The 20,352-nt window shown below is 30.8% G+C and overlaps 2 protein-coding genes across 3 annotated transcripts; one reads left to right on the top strand and one right to left on the bottom strand.

Moving 5' to 3' along the window:
- Positions 1 to 5,810: 5,810 nt before the first annotated feature.
- On the bottom strand, positions 5,811 to 11,350 carry LOC109788860 (malate dehydrogenase, cytoplasmic). 2 transcript variants are annotated; one of them, XM_020347698.3, is made up of 7 exons: positions 11,201 to 11,350; positions 9,752 to 9,910; positions 9,462 to 9,637; positions 8,354 to 8,631; positions 7,194 to 7,329; positions 6,960 to 7,071; positions 5,811 to 6,175 (listed from the first exon to the last, which is right to left on the bottom strand). In XM_020347698.3, exons 1-7 carry the CDS (start codon positions 11,244 to 11,246, stop codon positions 6,081 to 6,083), a joined length of 1,002 nt encoding a protein of 333 aa, XP_020203287.2. In that variant the 5' UTR covers positions 11,247 to 11,350; the 3' UTR covers positions 5,811 to 6,080. The 2 variants fall into 2 exon arrangements, with proteins under 2 accessions (XP_020203287.2, XP_082926756.1); XM_083070630.1 differs by lacking the exon at positions 11,201 to 11,350 and adding an exon at positions 10,611 to 10,794.
- A 2,743-nt stretch (positions 11,351 to 14,093) lies between these two features.
- On the top strand, positions 14,094 to 18,200 carry LOC109788861 (P53/DNA damage-regulated protein). The gene is made up of 5 exons (XM_020347699.3): positions 14,094 to 14,251; positions 14,733 to 14,792; positions 15,096 to 15,203; positions 16,712 to 16,979; positions 17,822 to 18,200. Exons 3-5 carry the CDS (start codon positions 15,120 to 15,122, stop codon positions 17,968 to 17,970), a joined length of 501 nt encoding a protein of 166 aa, XP_020203288.1. The 5' UTR covers positions 14,094 to 14,251; positions 14,733 to 14,792; positions 15,096 to 15,119; the 3' UTR covers positions 17,971 to 18,200.
- Positions 18,201 to 20,352: the final 2,152 nt, after the last annotated feature.

Genomic DNA, 20,352 nt, shown 5'->3' with positions numbered 1-20,352 from the left:
GAATCGCCGCACCAAGGTGGCAAAGCTGTCGATGGATCCGGCTGGTAGTTGGGTGTACTAATGAAGCGCGGGTCCCTTGAGTGAGGTCGGAAAAACCCTACACAATATAGCGTCGCTGTTAGTGTAAAGGTTTACCTGAGTTGTGTACGAGTCTATGTGCTCGTCGGGGTCCGTGGTGCCGTCGTAGCGGTCAAGGTGGAGGGGCTTCCACCCGCGGGGTAGCGGGGTCTCCATGATGCCATCCACAAAGGGATGACGGCGGAAGGGTTCTTGGCCCTCGGAGACGTGAGTGGGGGCCCTGCTAGTACCCTGCCCTGTTCTGTGCTTTGATGCATGAGACTGGTGCGTGGCAGGTCGTGAAGTTGGTGCCTTAGTCGTCGCTCGGGATTGGGAGGCTGAATGTGTCTCCTCCTCATGATCGTCACTGTCGTGCGGAGGTTGATTAGAGTGATGTCGAGGGAGCTGGGCGCGGATGCGCTCATTCTCGGCGCGTAACGCTGCGAGGTCTGCTTCATTAGCGGTTCGCATTGCTGCGAGGTCATTCTCATGCTGGGCACGCATGTTCTGGAGGTCGGCGTCGTGCTGTTGTCGCATCTGCTCAACTTGGTCGATCAGCCGTCTCAGGGTTGCAGCGTCGCTGTCTATGGTAGTTGAGTGGCTTGCGTCGTCTGCTGCTCGTCTGATGTGGCTTCTAGTAGAAACCATGCAGGTGGCCGATAAGAGTTGTCTTGATCGGCCCCACGGTGGGCGCCAAATGTTCTTACCGGATTTTGACCGTAGGGGTGATCCGTCCAGTAAGATCGGTGAGCCTCCTTTGCTTGATGTATTGGTGCTCCAAGATGGGGGAGGTACCTGCAAAAGAGACTCTGATGCCAAAGTTAGGGTTTGTATGAGTAATAGTCTCGTATAAGTAATGCACGTACCTTGGAGTGAATTAGGTTTGCTTTGGGCTCTGGGCCTGAGATAAGATATGATAGCGGATCTCGTTTGGGGCGAGATCCTCGGTAATCAGTGATTAGATAATGGATCTCGTATGGGCGAGATCCTCGGGAATCAGTTGTGATTCACCTGAATGCCGAGCTGACATCGCACGACGCGTGCCCGAGATCATCTTGCACTGTGATGCCGAGCTTGGAGCTCGGCTTCGCAGTACGGTCAGTACAGTATCTATGATATCGAGTATGGAATTCTATTTACTCACTTGAAATTGAGTATCTGTTTCCCCTCCTTTTCCTGCTAGGATTGGATATCCTGTATTTTACATTTTCAGTATTTTTTATTCTAATACCACCTTGTGATTGTAATGACAATTTGATTAAAATAGTAATATAATAAAAGTAGAAACAACTTAAGATATCAATAGTCTCATGATGTGTTTATAAAAAAATTTATGATCATCAAAATTGTAATAAAATTTACAAAAATTTCTTATAGATTATTTTTTATAAAAAAAATTGTAATAAATTTTTGTAAATTATTTTTGTAAATAAATTCATAAAACATTTCTGTAGATTTATTATTGTAAAAAAATATGCAAAAAATTCCCTCAAATATTTTTTAAAAAAAATTCAAAAATATAACATTTTTTTTAATAATATTGATTTAGGATTTTATAAGATTTTAAAAGGGGTTTTTTTGAGTAAAAAAATCTGTTGGTATTCAATCAACATTTTAGGTCACTTAAAAATAATCTAGTGGTATTCAATATGATTTTTCTAGATTTTTTTAAAGAGTTCATTAAAATTCATTGATATTCATTTGAGTCTTTTTACAACTTAAAAATAATCCATTAGTATTCAAAAATATAGGGATTTTAAAGGATAGTTGTATTAGAGAGATTTTGAAGGACTTTTTAGTGGTATCTATAAATACTAAATTCATAAAACAATCTCATTCAAACCTATCAGATTTTGGAGGATTTTTTGAAGTGACTTTTTAAGTGCTTCAAGAATTTTCAAGTGAGTTTTTCATCTTTTTTTTTATGCTCATGTCTTCTCCATTTTGTTCTCTTGCAAATAATACTACACTACTATTCATATAAACTACTATTCATATTTCATTCCCCTATTTGGTGAAACTTTTATACGTAAATGATAGTGTCATTGACTTGCTCTATTTTTCTCTTCATTCTCTTTAATTGTGTGACACCCTCTACCCCAACATTAATACACAATAAATGTAAACAATATTTTTTTTTCTTTTTGAGTAAATAAAATCTTTCATAGTTGATAACATCTTTCATGGATAAAACAAATGTCTCAAATATCATAAGATAGAAGGTTCACATTCCTAACTCATAAACCATAAAAAGTTAACATGTAAGTATCAAAACTCAAGAAATCATAAAAAAAATAATAAAGGAAATATAGATTAATTCCAGTAAAGGTGGCAGTGCCTCCTAGTTATGAATTAATTTATAACTTCTAAATCATGTAATAAAAATATAACAAAGATACACACTTTAGCCTTTCATCAAGAACATTCAAAATTACAATTCTCAACATACACTTTCAATCGCTGCAACTATAGACTTCATCTACGTTATACCTTCTCTAGATATTACAAAAGAAAAGAAACTGAGGATTTTAAAACAATAACATCCTAAACTAAGCCTAGTTATGCCCTGATGTCACATATTCTATCAGAGCATGCTCAACTGAAACTTTAAACCTCATCACCAACATCCTCATGATGATGATCACCTGCAACATAATTTAAACATGTACAAGAATAACAAGGGAGTGAGAAACATCTCACTCTAATTCAGATGTAGAAATAAATGTTAAGCAACGCACACATAATCATAACAAATACATCACTGGTGACCCAAGGTACACCTAAAATGTCTCAGTACAACACTGGTATGCGGCCTAAGCGGCACACCTGGATCACATAGCTTGTTACATCACTGGTGACCCTAAGGTACATCTTGTTAGCTTGTTACATCATTGGTGACCCTAAGGCACACCTTGTTAGCATGTTACATCACTGGTGACCCTAAGGTACACCTTGTTAGCTTGTTACATCACTAGTGACCCTAAGGCACACCTTGTTAGCTTGTTACATCACTGGTGACCCTAAGGTACACCTTGTTAGCTTGTTACATCACTGGTATGCGGCATAAGGGACACACCTAGAGTTATATATGTATATGATGCATGTCATACATTCACTATTTCATTGACTCAACATTTCACTTATTACGAAATTTCATTTATTACCTCATGTCATCATTTTTCGTATTCTCATAGTCATAAATAACTTATCTCAATAGCCCATTCTCATGTCATTTGTTCATATTTCACATAGTCATGTCATAATTATTCCTCATAAGGTCCGCACAGGAATCCACAGATCACTCTTATTCATATTAAAACTTATTTATTTTTAAAATTAATTACATATTCATTCATCACTTCCAACAAGGAACACAGTAGAGCAATAATTATTCCTCATAAGGTCCACACAGGAATCCACAGAACACTCTTATTCATATTCAAACTTATTTAATTTTAAAATTAATTACATATTCATTCATCACTTCCAACAAGGAACACATTAGAGCAATCAGAAAGTAAAACAAAACACATTCATGTTCCTAGAAACATACATCAGGCAAGGGATTGGGGACCAATCCAACTACTCAACAATTATTCCCACACCCTCGAGCGAGGTTTCTCACTCCCTCCCTTACCTCGATAAGTAGGAGCTGAAACTAGAGCAGAACCTTGCTAATCTTCTCCTCTAAATTCCCTCTTTCTTTCTCTTTCTTTCTCTCTCTCTCTCTCTTTCTCTTTCTCTCTCTAAGTTTTCACCTTAGTCAGTTATATTTTCTCACAGCCCCTCCCTCCTATTTATAGGCATAATTCAAGAGTGGCCGGAATTGCCCGTTCTCAAAATTAGAACGGCCCATTCTGGAATTGATTTTAACACACATTAACCATAATTGGAATGACTCATTTCTAACTTAGATTTTAGGCTATTTTATTTGTCTGGAACGGCCTGTTCCACTTTTTGGAATGTCCGTTCTACTTATGAGAACGACCCGTTTCGCTTTTTGGAACGACCCGTTCTAGGCCTAAAAAAAATAATAATAAAATAAAATAAAATAAAATAAAATAAATTTTCATATAAAAATTAATTTTTTATAAATATTTAAATTTTTAAAAATCTCTAAAATGTTCTATAAAATCCCCTTAATGAAATAAGCTCCATAAATATAAAATAATAATAATTAACTATGTAGAAGATTCGGGATGTCACAAATTGACTTGTTCTATTTTTCTCTATTAATTAGTTCAGATTGTTTCTCAGTTATATAACATAGAAAACGCTTAAAATTTCAACTTTTAAGTAATAATTTTTTTATAACACGCGTCAAGAAAAGGGAAAGGTGAAAGTTAAAATTGATATCATGATCTCTATAATCAACTATAAATCTTCAAGACCTTGTAATCAATTTAGATTTATTAGAACAATATATATATAAGATGAATTTGAGTTAGAGTTTCTATGAGTAGAATGAGATAAGAATGAATCTTAGTTGATGGAAGAACCCTCTAAGCACAAAACTGTGATCTCTCTCCCTTTCTTGAATTTGTTCCTATTATCCTTTCCCTTTTATGACTCAACAATTATTTTATTTCTTTTTTACTATAAATTTTATTTTATTTTTATTTTTATATTGTAAAATTAGGATTTTTTATATTTTAAAAAACAAAATTATCATAAGACATTGCAGTGTCTTAAAATTTAATATTAAAAATATTTTTTCATAAGTGAATAATTGAAAGCAATTAAAAAATTAAAAAAAAATATTTTGTACCTGTAACAAATTTCATATATTTTTTTCTCCTAATTGATGTTTGTAAATTTCTAAGATATTTTAAATGAATAAAAGTGTATGAAAGACAAACTTTCACTCAAATACCAATATAAAATGAAGGGACATATTTAGTTATAAGAGAGTAGGGTAGCTGTCTCACTACTTTTTTAATCATTTATAAATTTATAAATAAAATATTTTAATCAAAAATTATAAAAAAAATTTAAAATATTGTTTAGAATAATTTTTAGCATGTGCAACACTACATAACTTTCTTCGTAAAGAATATCATTCTAATGAATTTCTAATTGGAGTGGTGGACGAACCTTCATCTTCAACGGTTAATGAAAATCATAATTTTGAGCCTATTAAACTTAGGAGCAAGAGTGAAAAGATACTAATACTTGAAGGACTAGTATAACTATGAATATATGAGTAATGCTATTTAGAAGAACATGATATTATGGAGAATTATTATTATTATTTATCCAAACATTGTTATTTTTTTTTATTATTTTTCTCTTTGACTTTTTTAAAATTTGAATGTATGAAAAAAATCTTGAACTCTTTTTGTATTTGTAAAGTTCACAAAGTCCCGCATAATCCATTAAAATTTTAATTTAAAAATCTTGCAAAATCCATTAAAATCCTTATTGAAAGTCTTGCAGAATTCTACAAAATTTTAAAAGTTATGAAAATCCTACAAAACCTTTTAAAATTCATAAAACTTTTTTCAACTAAAAAAGTTCTTTAAAATCCTAATCCAATACACCCCCTAAGATATCAATAATCTCATGATATGTATTAAGTAAGTTTTACTTTCAACTTTCAAACTCCACTGTCCATTGTTTTAAATCTTGATGCAATTATATTTTCATTACATACATGATTAAAATATAAAGAAACTATCAGGATTCAAGAAAATACTTGTGCAAGAAAATAGGTAAGACGTGTGTAACACTTTTGTTTTTGTGCAAAATTCATATAAGATATACTAAATAATAGATGTAATTTATTAATAAGGAATGGAACTAGAATTCATATATTTTAGTATATAGCATATAAACTAACACAATGTCTTTTGCCTGAAGGGCTAAAGTTCTTACAAACATACAATAAAAATAAACTGAAGTGATCACAATTTCAGACAGAGAGTGAAACTTTCTTTTGCTTTTTCTGAGTTGAGGAAAGTCTCCCTTATTTTATTTTCAAGAGCCACAATTATTGAGTAGTGATTCCAAGAAAACATGGGTGCTCAATTAAGGCATGACTTGGCCAATTCTTTCTCCTCAACGAGCTCTGCGGCTGTTTTGTCCATCTTGTCCTGTGAGAATTCATCGATCTTGAGCCCTGCCAAAAGCATGGAAAACATTATCAAATAAAATATCACATTGAGTAGGATTATTTATGGATCTGATATTTTAAAAAGTTTAAATTGAAATTTATCTATTTTATAAATTGCTTCATCGAACCATTTTTTATAATGTGGATTTATTTATTTTTTAAAAAATGAATCGGATGTTTTTTAAAATTAGATTGGTGTGTTACAGTTATAAGCTTTTTCAAAAAATTCAAATTGAACCGACCAGAATTGTTTGTAAAAATAGATTAAGTAATTGAAATTGTTTTACAAAATAGATTAATTCGATTATTTCATCAAAATGGATTGAATTTTTTAATTTGGATCAATTCAGAATTTTGCACACCCATAACATTGAGTTGAGTCATTGCCTGTATTTTCTTTTGTCATATACTTTTTTCGTCGAGATTCAAAATCATGTATCTTGGAAGTTTAGAAACAAAAGAAGCACTATCAACACTCGTTTTAACACATTTTTGCTAATATTTTTTCTACAATTGGTTAAAACTAACAATTTGTAGTGTGTCCTATTGTCAATAGAGAGACTCGATAAATAAGATATCAGACCCACAAAATTTGTAATTATCAATAAATTTTAGCCAATAAAAAAAAGTATTAAAGAGTGTGACTATCATATTCCTCTTAGAAACAATTGATCATCACATAAATCTTCTGTGCTTAGATTGACATAATTAACACTTCATTGAATCCAAAGGCTTGAAAGAACAAAAAGAAATTTAAATCCTACTTAGTTTATAAGGAAAAATAATGTACCTTGAACAATACTCCAGTCTCCTTTCTCACATGTAACAGGGAAAGAGTAAATGAGGCCACTTGGGACACCATAAGATCCATCAGAATACACTCCCATTGATACCCATGTTCCCTGAAGTTGATGCAAATACAACAATAGGTAAACAAATATAAAGTTGCAGTAACAAAGTATTATAAGTAAGGAAAAATTTGCAAAGGGTAAAATTCTATGTAGGTTTAAAAAAAAGAACCAACCTTAGGAGTACCTACAACCCAATCATGTATGTGATCACATGCAGAACTTGCTGCAGATAATGCACTAGAGAGCTTCCTGGCTTTAATGATGGCAGCCCCACGCTGCTGAACAGTGGTGATGAACTCAGTGTTTAGCCTGTCACAAATCATAAAGAAAATCAGTTTCTTAATGAAAGCAAATTGCTTGCTTATGCTTACAATGAGTAAGTAATTTGTAAACTAATCGTGTAAGAAATTGTCACGTATAGGAAGTGTGTGATACTTTAAAAGTCTTTAACAAACATGGATTTTGAATAGTTGACTGTTTAAAATTGACTCTCTATGAAAATTGGTGGATTAGGGGGAGGGACGTAAGAATGGAATGGAATGAAAAGAAGGGAGTGTGGTTGAATCTCTCCACTAATATAACAATTAACTATTAACATTTGTTGATAAAAGTAAATAAAAAACTATTGAGTGTTAAAATATTTGGATATTACTTAATATATCTTTATACACATGCACATTGTTCTTTATGCTAATGAAATAAGTATTATATACGTACAAAAAATTTTCTCTCATTCCATACCTAAAAAATTAGGAAGTTTAGCAATTTATTACAAATTAACATAAAAAGAAATTTGTTTTTAGTATATAAAAAAACTATAGAAAGGGAAATTCACCGTTAGAGCAACATGAGTAAACTCTCTGTCTAATAGATGTTTTTCATAGGAATCGAGCCAAGAATCACCTTGTGGGTTCAAACATACTAATGACATAGTGCAATGACTATATTTAACTAATTTATTTATGGGTTAAATATGTCTTTTATATTTAAAATTCTTTTTAATTTTTATTATTAGTATTTGGAAAATTTTTATTTGATTTTATTTTCTAAAATGTTTGCCCGTGAAAACAAAAATCTTGACACTAGGGACCAAAAGTGTTATAGTAAGAAAAAGTTCTTAAGAGTAAAATTTGACTAAAATTGAAAGATTAAAACTAATAAAAAAAATTTGAAAGATTAAAAGTGAAAATTGATATAAACATTCGAGAAGTAAAAACATCTTTAATCCTTTATTTGTTCTTCTATACCATTGGCAAGACAAAATAGCACAAGTAAACACAATAAAGTTCAAAGCCTAAAGATATGAGATTGAGATAGTTTGAGAGAGAGGTACCAGTTATCATCATTAACTAATTCTCTGACTGGCTTCTCTCCACTGCTGGTGGTGGCAGTTGCATGGTTGACATCTGGATATTGGGTTGAGGAGTGATTCCCCCAAATGATGACATTTTTCACATCACTGACATTAACATTTAGCTTCTCAGAGATTTGGCCTAATGCTCTATTGTGATCAAGTCTTGTAAGGCAGGTGATATTTTTCTCAGGGATTGAAGGAGCAAATTCTTTCAAAATGAGAGCATTGGTGTTTGCTGGATTGGCAACCACTAGTACCTACATTAACAAGAGCAATTAGGTTATAGAGGAATCTATCTCATTCATTCTATAATGTCACAAGTACTACCAAGAAACCAGAAGTGTTCAAGTGTCAAACTAATTGATATTGCTATAAGAAAAGAACCAGTAACAATAACAATTACATCAGAAGAGGATGTCCATCTCATCATTTATTTAAAAATACTGAGAACACAAACAAAAGACATCACCCTACTGTGACATCAAATCCTAGATAAAGCAATACTTAAATTGCAATATCCAATATTAACATTTGAGATTCATTTTTTAATGTAAATCCCCCTCCTAATCTCTGTAGTGAACAAGACATTAGATAAGAAACTATGAAGGAGGAGAAAACAAGAAAATAATTAGATTGTAATTGTGGAATTTGTGTTATGTGTTGCTATAATTGTAATTAAGACAAAACTTAGATATAGAATTATAGGTATTGTTTTCTAATTAGAGTCAAAGTTTTATCCAAATTTGTTATTGCTTTATCTAGAAGTTTCATCACCTCAATAATATGCATAACAACATAAGTGTATATTATCGATATCTGCATTAAATATAAATACATATTATTAAGATGAAACTTCAATTCTAATTAGATAACATTCTTGACAATACCTATATTCTATAATTGTTTTATTCTTGTAATTATTGTTACCATTTTGAAGGCTATTGAGGCCAATAAAAGTAGGCTCTATAGTAGAAAGACATGCAGAATCAAATACAGTTTCATTCAGCACTTACTGAATAAGCTCTCATCAAACGATAACTTGCATGTTTCAATAACTTAAAAGAGTCAGACAAAGTAGTTTTCTAACCTTACAATCTGCTGCAGCATGTTTCTCAAGTGCTGAGGCTTGAGCCTTGTAAATTGACACATTTTTACTCATCACATCTTTTCTTTCCATTCCTTCCTTCCTTGGGAATCCACCCACCATCACAGCAATGTTCACATCCTTGCAAGCTTCAGCAACATCAGTAGTAGCAACAACACCTGTTGCATTTATATGCACAAACAATTAGCATTATGATATCCCAAAAAGAAGAGAAAAAAATTCATGATGTAACAATTATACTTAGGTAAACATTATCAATTTTGAAAACATGCCTTTAAGAAGTGGAAAAGCAGCATCAATGAGTTCCATCTTCACCCCTTTTAAGGCCTCTGCTGCTGGTTCAATGTCAAGCATGTGCAAAATCACAGGCTGATTTGGGCCCAGCATTGCCCCTCTTGCAATCATTGGAACAAGTGCATAACCAATTTGCCCTGTTGTTTGAACCAAATCAAAATCAAGAGGTGCTTCCAATGAAGTTAAAAAAGTAATGCTGCAAGCAAACTTTACCATCCTAAATTTCCAATTATTCTTCTTGTGACCATAAAGTCTCACACATCTCAATAGTAGAATAAGACCAAAAAGAAAACAATGCATGATGTGAAGTTGGAATTGACATAGAGATTCACAAAATATCTTTAAGTTTTTGACACTGCACATTTTATTAATTTTATTTATATGGACCACAAACATGTTAGAGGTGTAATATAGCTTGAAGATCATTTCACAAGGCTAGCCAATGTCAACTAAGAACTCAATCTAAGATTTTAAATTGCTGTTGTGAGAAGTTGTAGACAATTGGACAACAATTGTGGTTGTGTACAACCCCAATAATCTTAATTTAATCTGTCAATTAGACCGTTTCTTAAAACCCTGTCTTGTAATTCATACACACGTACACACATTTATGATTATTTGATACATAGAGTTCAACGTTTAAATAAATGGTCTACAATCATGCTTTTGGCCACAACATTAAGGTTTTAGGGTGTTTCGGGTCACAATTTGTCACTGTATCAAAGAACCTGGAAAAATAGTGACCCTGACCAAAATTTAAAACCTTGTTAAGATATGCAAATACAAGAAAGATTAGAGGAAATTTGAAAAATGGGAGGAAGAATATATTAGCCATGCCTGCAGCACCAGTGACCAATACCGTGATTGGTTCCTTCTCTTCTTTGAGGAGACCAAACATGTATCTAACGATCTTCCAAAACAAAACAAAACATAACAAAACAAGACTAACTTTTTTAAGAACTGTATAGTCCTTAATCATCTGCCAAGCTAACATTTCCAATTCCATGATCAGTTTCAGTTAATATCCAAGGGACATGATCTACATTATCCTTTTATACATGTAACATAATTTTAAAATTGAAGAATCTATGCTCATGTAACATGCCTCTACAGCAAGGCAATTATATACCATAACAAAGTGCACAAGAAAAGCAAGTGCAAGAGAATCATCATCACCTTAGCAATAAAGAAAAGAACGTTTATCAAAATTAGAATATTTATACCTCATATTTTTCTCAGATGGCAAATCTACAATGAATTCAAGTAATAAAATTATGAAATTAATTCAAAAGCACAGACAATATCATTTTATATTCTCAAAATAATTTTTAATTGATTGGTCTGATAAAAATGTTTACAATTTACTACGACAACGGTGCATGAGAATAAACTTTAAAATTAGTATGGTGTATTGAAAATAAGATTACCAGCAGCACCAGTGACCAGAACTCTAACTGGGTCTGTAGCCACCATTATCACTGTGATTTCTAGGAAGAATATAGAGATAATGGAGGTTTATATGTGGCAGAAAGAAAAGAAAGTTATGTATATAGAAGAGAAAAGTGAAAGAACAAGATATAAATAAAGGTGGTGAAGAGAAAAAAAACAAGGGGGAGTTAAGAATAACGGTAATTTAGGATGGAAATAAACCCGTGACTAAATTAATACTGAAACAGTTAGAGGAATGTGTCATCAAAAAAGGAAGGAAAAAGTCTCCTTTTGTCATGTGCTGTAAAAATAATAATAATAACAAAAATGTCTCTTTTTGCCATGTGATATTCTGTATGTTTGAAATGGTAAACTGAAATTTGTGACAGAACAGTTTAAGTGAGTAATCTAATGAATCATATGTATCATGTCACATAAATTTATATGGATAAGCATACTTATAAATTTGAACTTGATTACATACAAAAAAAAAAATCAATAGAGTGCATCATAGGTGTTTCTTTACTTGCATAAAAAGGTTTGACATTTGCTGAACAAAATGATTTCTAATCACTTAATACTAATGATGTATCAAAACCAAATTAAATATATATTTATTTTATATTATGTGGTAAATATATTGTTGTTCTTTTATTAAATCCAAAAAAAAAACATGAAATTATTTTTAAAATACTTATGTTCAAGTTAAGGATAATTTAGAAGTTTTTTTATTAGTTATTTTTTTATTCATTTTTAAAATAGTATTTTCCATCGAATATGAAACTTATTTAAATTTATGAAAATAACTTATAACTTTATAATCTTTTTTCAATTTATTTTAATGAGGTTTATGGTCTTTTTGATGTGGTCAAGTTAATAATTTATCTAGGGACACAATCTACTTCATTACTCTTTTATACATAGAACATAATTTTAAATTGAAGAATTTAACATTATTTTTTAACAAATTTTGTGTAGGAGTGAAAATATATTGAGCTGACTTGAATTTAATTCAACTCAACTCAATAATATTTAACATAACTTGTAATTTGACTTGAATTTAACATAAACATTTTTTAGTTTAAATTTGATTTAATTCAAGCTCGTTAACAGTTGAATTCAATTTGTTAACTCAAATTTCATGAATCATAATTCTTTTTTTTTTTTTAATTTTATACATTTAAAAATTTTAATTTAATAATATATTTTAGATAAATTGATTTTTAAATTTTTTAAAAGACAAACATAACTTATTTTATTAGCTTTGTAAAGATACAAAAATGAATTCAAAGAAGTATAATTACAACCAAGATTTGTATAAATATAAACTACTATATCTTACATAAAATAATAAAAAATCCATAACAATGAAATTCTAAAGAATTCATTTCTTTTATTATAAATTATTTCAAATTTTAACAAGTTGAAACAAAATAAAAAAGTTAATTATATAAATTATATATTTACATATTAAATTAATTTATGAACTAATAAATTAAATTATACACAATTCAACTCATTTATTTATCAAACATAAATTTAATTTATTAGTTCATAAATCAAATTTAATAATTAATTAACAAATCGAATTTTGAACAATTTTTTGTTGGTTCATATATCAAGACATGTAGTCTCATGTAACATTATGCCTCTATAGCAAGGCCATCATATACCATAACAATGTCCACACGAAAAGCAAGTGCAAGAGAATCATTCATCATCGCTGATTATTTCCAGTCCCTCCTTGAATAAATTTTTGAATCTCACATGTCATAACTGCCAAACTTATTAAATACAAAAATAATTAACGAATATGACCTGACAATAATAATAATATCAATTTTTTAAAGCATAAAAAGTAAAATAAAACATTATAAAGCCCAAAATTAAGCATAACTTATTTTATAAAATACTAATTAGTTCATCTGTGTCTTACATGAAATTTTTTTTTACAATTTTATATTTATTTTGACAATAATTTATTATTAAATATATTTTTTATTTTGTTTAAATAATAATATAATTATCTTTTACATTAATATAAAAAAATGCTTAAATGTATATAATATATATATATATATATATATAAAAGAAATATCAAAATATACTCATATAATGTAAGTAAAAAAAAAATATATACCATAACTTTTTTTACATAAATGTAATTAAATTTATAAATTTCTTTTGAAAAGTTTTTAATTCTAATTTTATTAATGTGCTATTATTTTTTTAATATTACGTCAATTTTAAATAAGTAGATTTTTGTGTGAATTTTATAATTATTTTTACATCAAAACTACAATAATTTAAAATTAATGTAATTAATGTTTTATATTTTTATTACTTTTTTTTAAATTATTGTTATTATATGATATAATTAATATAATTTTAATTTTAATTAAAAAAATTGTATATGAAAATTTATTAGTGAAAAATTTTAGAGGAAAAATGTTGTAGAAGTTGTCCCCTTTATATATATATAATACACATTTTATATTTAGTATAGATTAATTTTATGTATTTAATTAATATATAATATAATTGGAACTAGTAAATACACTAAATTTATAAAATATATTAAGTATTATAATAATATTTTATGTTAATTTTCTTACAACAATTTTATGCTAATATTAAAACTATAATTAAAGTTTTGATATTTATTTTTTTATTTTGATATATTAATAAAAATAATATAATATAGTACTTTTTGTATTGTTTTGTTGGAAGAAATTTTGAAAGGAAGGAAATTGAGAGTGTTGGAAGAAAATAATTTGTGTAGGATTTCTTCCCATTATATTATTTATTAATAGATGTTTTTTAAACTTTAATTTTATTTTCAGGTAAATAAACACATAAAAAAAAAAAAAAAAAAAACGAAGAAAATGAGATTAGGAGGAGTACAAGACCTAACTCCCTCAAGAAGTGTTTCACAATCAACACTTGACACTTTGGTCCGTGTGAGACGCTGGTGCGTTTTAGCCTCGTCCTCACCGTTTCATCCGACGCACGCTCCCGCAGGCGATTCTCCCCGTGCCCGTCAATTCCTGGTACGCACACATATGTATTCTTACATAAGTTTTTGGTTCCATAATCCTTTAAATGATTATGAACAAATGATTCTTGTTATGATTAAATTTGTGGGAATAATTTTAATTTTAGAACCCATTGAGTTTCATAGAGTTAAGTTATATTCTAATATGACATAGAATGTTAGTATTAATGTAATATGTTATTAGCAGCTTTGCCGTGTCAATAGTGATTCTACTGGCTCGATCAGTTTGAAGGTTTTTAGGAATATTTCATGGTTAGTTATATTTGGGATAATTATTCTACCCATGTACTTGTTCATTGTTTTAAAAAAAGAAAAAAAAAATCTTTTTTTTATGCTTCTAGATATAGTTGTGAATTGTGATTTTCAGAAGTTTGCCAAGAAAACTTGTGAACTGGGTTCTTGATTCAGAGAACCAAACTCTTTTAGTTGAGCTCTATTACCCCAGCTGAATCCCTTGTGCATTGACATTGCTGCAGCTGCAACCGAGGGGTGAATAGGAAGGCATCGCTCTGTTGAAGGGAGCTATCTTCCAGAAGGTGATGTTTTCATTTGAATTTTGAACTCACATTCTATGGAGATGTTGATGTTTATGTTGACCGTCATAGGGATTTCTGTGCAATGTGTAAGCAAGTACATTACTGCTGAGATAAGCGGCTGTTTGGATGGAGAAACATATATGGATATTCCTTCATCTGTATATTTGCTTTGCAGTTGCATTTCTTAGTTCAAATCTATACGAATATCTTTATTTTTCCAGTTGGATTCAACTGAATGCTTGTTGTTTGTGGCCATATTTTGCACAAATTTCTCTAAATAATATTTTCGTTGCAACTTTCCAGGAGTGCTTTTTTTTTTCTTCAAACATGGATGAGTCCATGAAACAGTTCCAGAAAAAGTTAACAGAACTGGAAGTGGAAGCTGAGCATCTTCTTTTAGCCCGACACCAGGTAATTCAAAATTTTCAAATTAAAGGTGATTAATGCTTTTAAATTTTTTTAGAAAGAAACTAAGTAATTAAAAATCCATTGAAAAAGAGTTAAATCTAGCTTGTATTGCTACATTGAGGACAAGATATGTGAAACTTAATCTGAATCATATGTAACTTTAAAAAGGTGTATTTCTGCTAGTGCTAAGTCACACATGATTGAAACTTCAGGGTGCCAATTTTTTTTTTTTCTTTCTATGGGTAATTTTGGAAACAAATTAGTCACATGCTATTCATGTGACTAAATCTGTCAAATTTTATGTGAAAATTAACAGAGGGGTTGTTCTACCCACATTGAAAACCTTGAGGGTTGAAATTGAAATACATCTTTTTAAAGTTCAGGGACTAAGTTGCACATAAGTCAGGACCAAACCCATGTTCATTTGCACTTTTCCTATTAATCATACAATTTAAGTTTATACACTTGATTCTAAATGAACTAAACCTAAACCCTATGAAAACATCAAGTTCTACTATAAAAAATACCAACATTTTTTCAACATTTTAAAATATGAACGTAACCACTAAGCCTCATGACTATGTTAAATCCATTCACAAGTCATTTTAATGTGTCACAAAACTAATGTGTTGGCTGTTACCAGATTATTGCAAGACAAGATTTTTAGGGTGAGAGAGCTGGGGATGTGGAGGGGAGGGACTAAGCAAATTACTTAGAATGGCTCACGAGCTCAAGACTCTCATGCCCTTCACCTTGAATCATATGTACTAAATTACATGACCTGCTAGTACTTTTGTTGCAACTAAACTTTGACTTTGTCTTTATCCCTCCAAGTTGAAAGCTTAATAAAATTTTAGCTTGTTTAAAAAGGAAACCCAAATTGATAACCCGGTCGTTTGTACATTTTAAAAGAAAATGATACTTTTTAATTTTAAAATTTTTTAGAATTTTAAAATCCTTGTGAAGAGACATATAAGTGGTTTGTGTATGTATGTATGTGTGGAAAAGATCTGTAGAACCCTCCTGGAAGTAGAGCAGACTAAATGGAGGGTAACCCAGCTAAGCAGAGGGAGACTGATAAAACTATAGGCAAAGCAATCAAGGAGAGTTTAAAGGTCACATAACATTGTTTGATCCTACTATCCACTAATTCAACATACCCTTTTTGGGATCTGCTGCTCTGTGTGCTATCTAGGATTCATAACTGTATATCGAGCCAGAACTTAATCAACATCATGCCAAAAGTTACAATGATTCAACCAATGTGCCAAATGACGACACTCATTTTGGATGCACAATTTCTCACAAATTAACTAATTACTTAATCCAAAGTAATTTCCTTACTAGTATGTTATGTCCTCAACAACAATCAATTCAATACCATAGTATCAATCAAGAAATCTATTGTTTATTATTTTAATAAAGTTTTTTTTTTCTTCTACTGGATCTCTTTAATAGCTTTTCAATGAAATTCAGTGGCTATACAATTGTCCTTTTTTGAAAAAATACAGCTGGTTGAGAATGATAAATTGAGAAATGGGAACAGAGAAGCACTTACTGCATTAAGGAAAAGGGCTCGAACAACAAAAACTAGTGTTCCATCACCTTTTGAATCAATAATGAAGGGAGTTGTGGGGACCAGCTCAAGACCATTGGTGCAAGAGGTTTGCAACACCTGTGGCAACCATGACTCTTCTGAGCAGACGTGGATGATGTTTCCAGGAACTGATCTGTTTGCCAGAATTCCATTTCATGCTGCTCATACTATATTGGAAACAGGTCCTTCTTTAGTTCCATTTTATGTGCTGGGATATATTGCTTGCTTTGATATTGCTTATTACTTCTGTCTTTGTGGGGGCATTCTGCAGTAGTAATGTTTGGTAATAACCCCTTATCAATGCAATTTTACCATCTTTGCTTCTGCAATTCAGGAATACTTGTGAGATAAATCTTTTCCCCCTCCTTATGTGTTCTTATTATAGTGGATGAAATGAGAAGTTAGGTTATATGCATTAGTTTGGAGTCTGGATTATCAACAACTTTTCTATTTAATGTGAGAAATGTGTAGATACAATGCAATTATGTCTAACTGGAGTTTTTACTGTGCCTCTCTCTTTTTATTTTTTGTAAATCCTTTTAAGATATTTAAATTTCCTGTCATACTCTTTATTGATTGAACCTGACTGTGGTAGGCAATTTCTTCATGGGATTGCAAACCCTGCAACACTGAAATGAATGTAATTTTACCTAAATGTGGGTTTGTCATCTGCACTGTTGAGGCTTTTTAATGCCACTTCAAAGAGGGATTCTTTTGTCTAGAATTAAATCTGAATTTTTGATTTAGGAACTTTCATATGATTTTTATATTAATTTATTTTTCATCCTGAAACACAGAATAAGTAAATGTTTAAGCATGATCATTATTAAGCACCAATTTTATAGTTTAGAAGTTCTGATTAGACCGAGTATCTTCATTGCTGCAACTTTTATTGTGATAGTCCGAAGTTTGAAGTATAGCTATGACTGCTATGCTATGAGTGAAGTCTTTTTTTATTGAAAAACTGATTTCTAATTTCAAGTGGTTGCTATCTTCTTTTTACTGACCATGTAATTATTTACAGATCAAACACAGCTTGACTTTGAGGCAAAGAGACTACAGAGCGTTGTGAAGGAAAAATCTTACCTAATATCAGAGGCAGGTGTTCTTTCAGACAAGATAAGTCCTGGAGTGCTCAAATCACTTGTAACCTTAAATGACAAGCCAAAGTAAGACGCCTTGTGCTAACTATATAGTGAGAAACCTTGTGGCAGTATCAACTGGCAGAAAATGGGACTGTTTTCTGGAAGAGTCTTTCATGAGGCATTTAGGTTAGCCAGTTTTTCTAGTCTGTTACTGTAATTGTGTATAAATTAGTACTTTTTTGAATTATTTTCCCAAGTTCATACATTACTATGACTGCCACATTCTATCCTACAAATGGAGCAATTGTTACACATTTAGTGCATGTTTGGTTTAACTTATTTTGAAGAAATAATAATTTATCTTTATTAGCTCTAAGATAGATTTGGAAATTAAAAAAAGGTTATCTTTTTCAAAGATAAGTTTTACCAAATATGGGCCTGATTCTTTAAATATTGTGTGGACCTTGCATTTTCTCTTAGGGATTTCCTTCCTACACCCGTCCTTTTTTCCCCTGCACCTGTTAGTTGTATAAATTTCTTAAATTACCCTTATCTCCACCACCTTCTGGAACACTCAATCTGGAATACTCATTCCTGAACAATGTTGATCTAGAATACCATTCCGGAACACCCATTTTGGAAAAGTTAAACGGTTTCAGAACACTCATTCCGTAACAATGTCTTTTCAGAACACTGATAATTTAACTAATTTATACAAATGACGGATGTAGGACAAAAAAATGATGGGTGTAGGAAAAAAATAACCCTTTTTCTAAACTTACCGAGCCTGCTGTATCAACCTTCCAACCTAGTAATTAATTTAGAACCAAAGAATAAGAATGATGTTTATGCTCATGGGCAATGTGTAATTATTGTCTTGTTCGTGCAAAACTAGTAGCTGTGTGGTGGTAGTTGAGGTGGGGGTTTGTTCAATTGAACTTGGACCATTGACTTTTGAATAGCTTAGATGATATGACATTCAGCAACCATGTATTGTTGATGTTCACATTTCTGTGGTCCCCTTAGGAGAAAGATCTTCAAATTGAGAGGAGCTGTTGATACGGATGTTTCAGCATGAAAGATTGCAATATAAGCAAAGGGATTGTGATCTTACAAAGTTGTTGCAGAAAAGTATGCTGTGGTGGGAAAGATAGAAAAAATTAAAGTGTTGGGATAATTCCAACACTTGATGGAAGGACTTGTCACCAATCAAGAAATTGAAGTTTTGGAGGGTGACAAGACTTTTTTCTTCTACTTATTATATCTAAGATGAGGTGGTCCAAACTGGTATCTTAGGGGTAAAGATACGTGGGAACCAAAGTAATTTGGTTGCAAGAAAGAGGCAATAACCTTGCTGATAAGAAACTAACATTTTTATCTTCCACTCATTTCTTCTCTCTTATTTCTATCATTTCTTGGCAACAAAACACACCCAAGGTTTTAGCCTTTTAGGTTACTGAGGGTGTCTAAGTGGTTATAAGGACAATTCTCAAGTTTCTGTGTACCCAAAAATACCCACGTCCATAATCAAAATATATATTCACGATATATACATAAATTATGTTTTGAAAATACTTGCAATAAAAGAAATTAATAAATACACATCTCAATAGTAAGAATTATAATATTCACTAAAATATACATTTTCTTTTTAAGATGAATCTTGATAAATATTTAACCATGAACAATGTCTACCTAAATCCGATATGGGAATGAAACTGCCCATGCTTTAGATTTAGATTTTTTTAAGGTGTCTTAACTAGAACAATGAATCGTTCTTCCCAAAACAGTTTTTTTTTTCTTTTCCTTTTGGGTATTATATAAGAAGGCATTTATTCTACACGAGAGAAACCATAATAAAATATTACAAAGTAGAAGAAATCCTTGTACAACATCAGAAGGAAAACAGCCAAATGAATGGGCTTTTTTTAATGTTTAGACAGTTCAAAATCAATAAACTTAATTCCCGGAATAAAATTGATAAGTTTCTTAATAATATATCCGTTCATACTTTAAAAATTAATTATACTTTAGTACCCAAGTTAATGTGTTTTAACATCAATTCTTTCAACATTGATTCTCTAAATTAATTCTTATACTAATGGAGTCCGGTGGATATAAACAGCAACACTTCCATCATAACACACATGACAATTATCACCGGTATACTTAGATCAACTAATATAAAATTGTTCTTATTTAATCAATAATATTGAGTTTGAGTTTTGTCTATTTTAAATATATAATTATATTAAATAATTGAGAAAAAGAAACTTTGTTGTCAGAGTGATAGGATACAATCCGAACTCGAATAAGATTATTTTTAATAATGTTCTGTTAAAAAAAGAAGTTGACAAATAATGATCTCCACTCATGTGGTCTGAAGCATTTTATTGCTCTCTTTATTCTTTCTTATTTTGGGGGAAAGCCCTTTACCCTTTACACATAACCAAAACAAAACCAAAAGGGT

Source organism: Cajanus cajan, chromosome 3 (assembly GCF_000230855.2).
Source record: "Cajanus cajan strain Asha chromosome 3, NIPB_CcT2T_4, whole genome shotgun sequence".
NCBI lineage: Eukaryota > Viridiplantae > Streptophyta > Magnoliopsida > Fabales > Fabaceae > Cajanus > Cajanus cajan.
The sequence above is the reverse complement of the archived record's forward strand: the minus strand, read 5'-3'. Positions and strand labels throughout refer to the sequence as shown.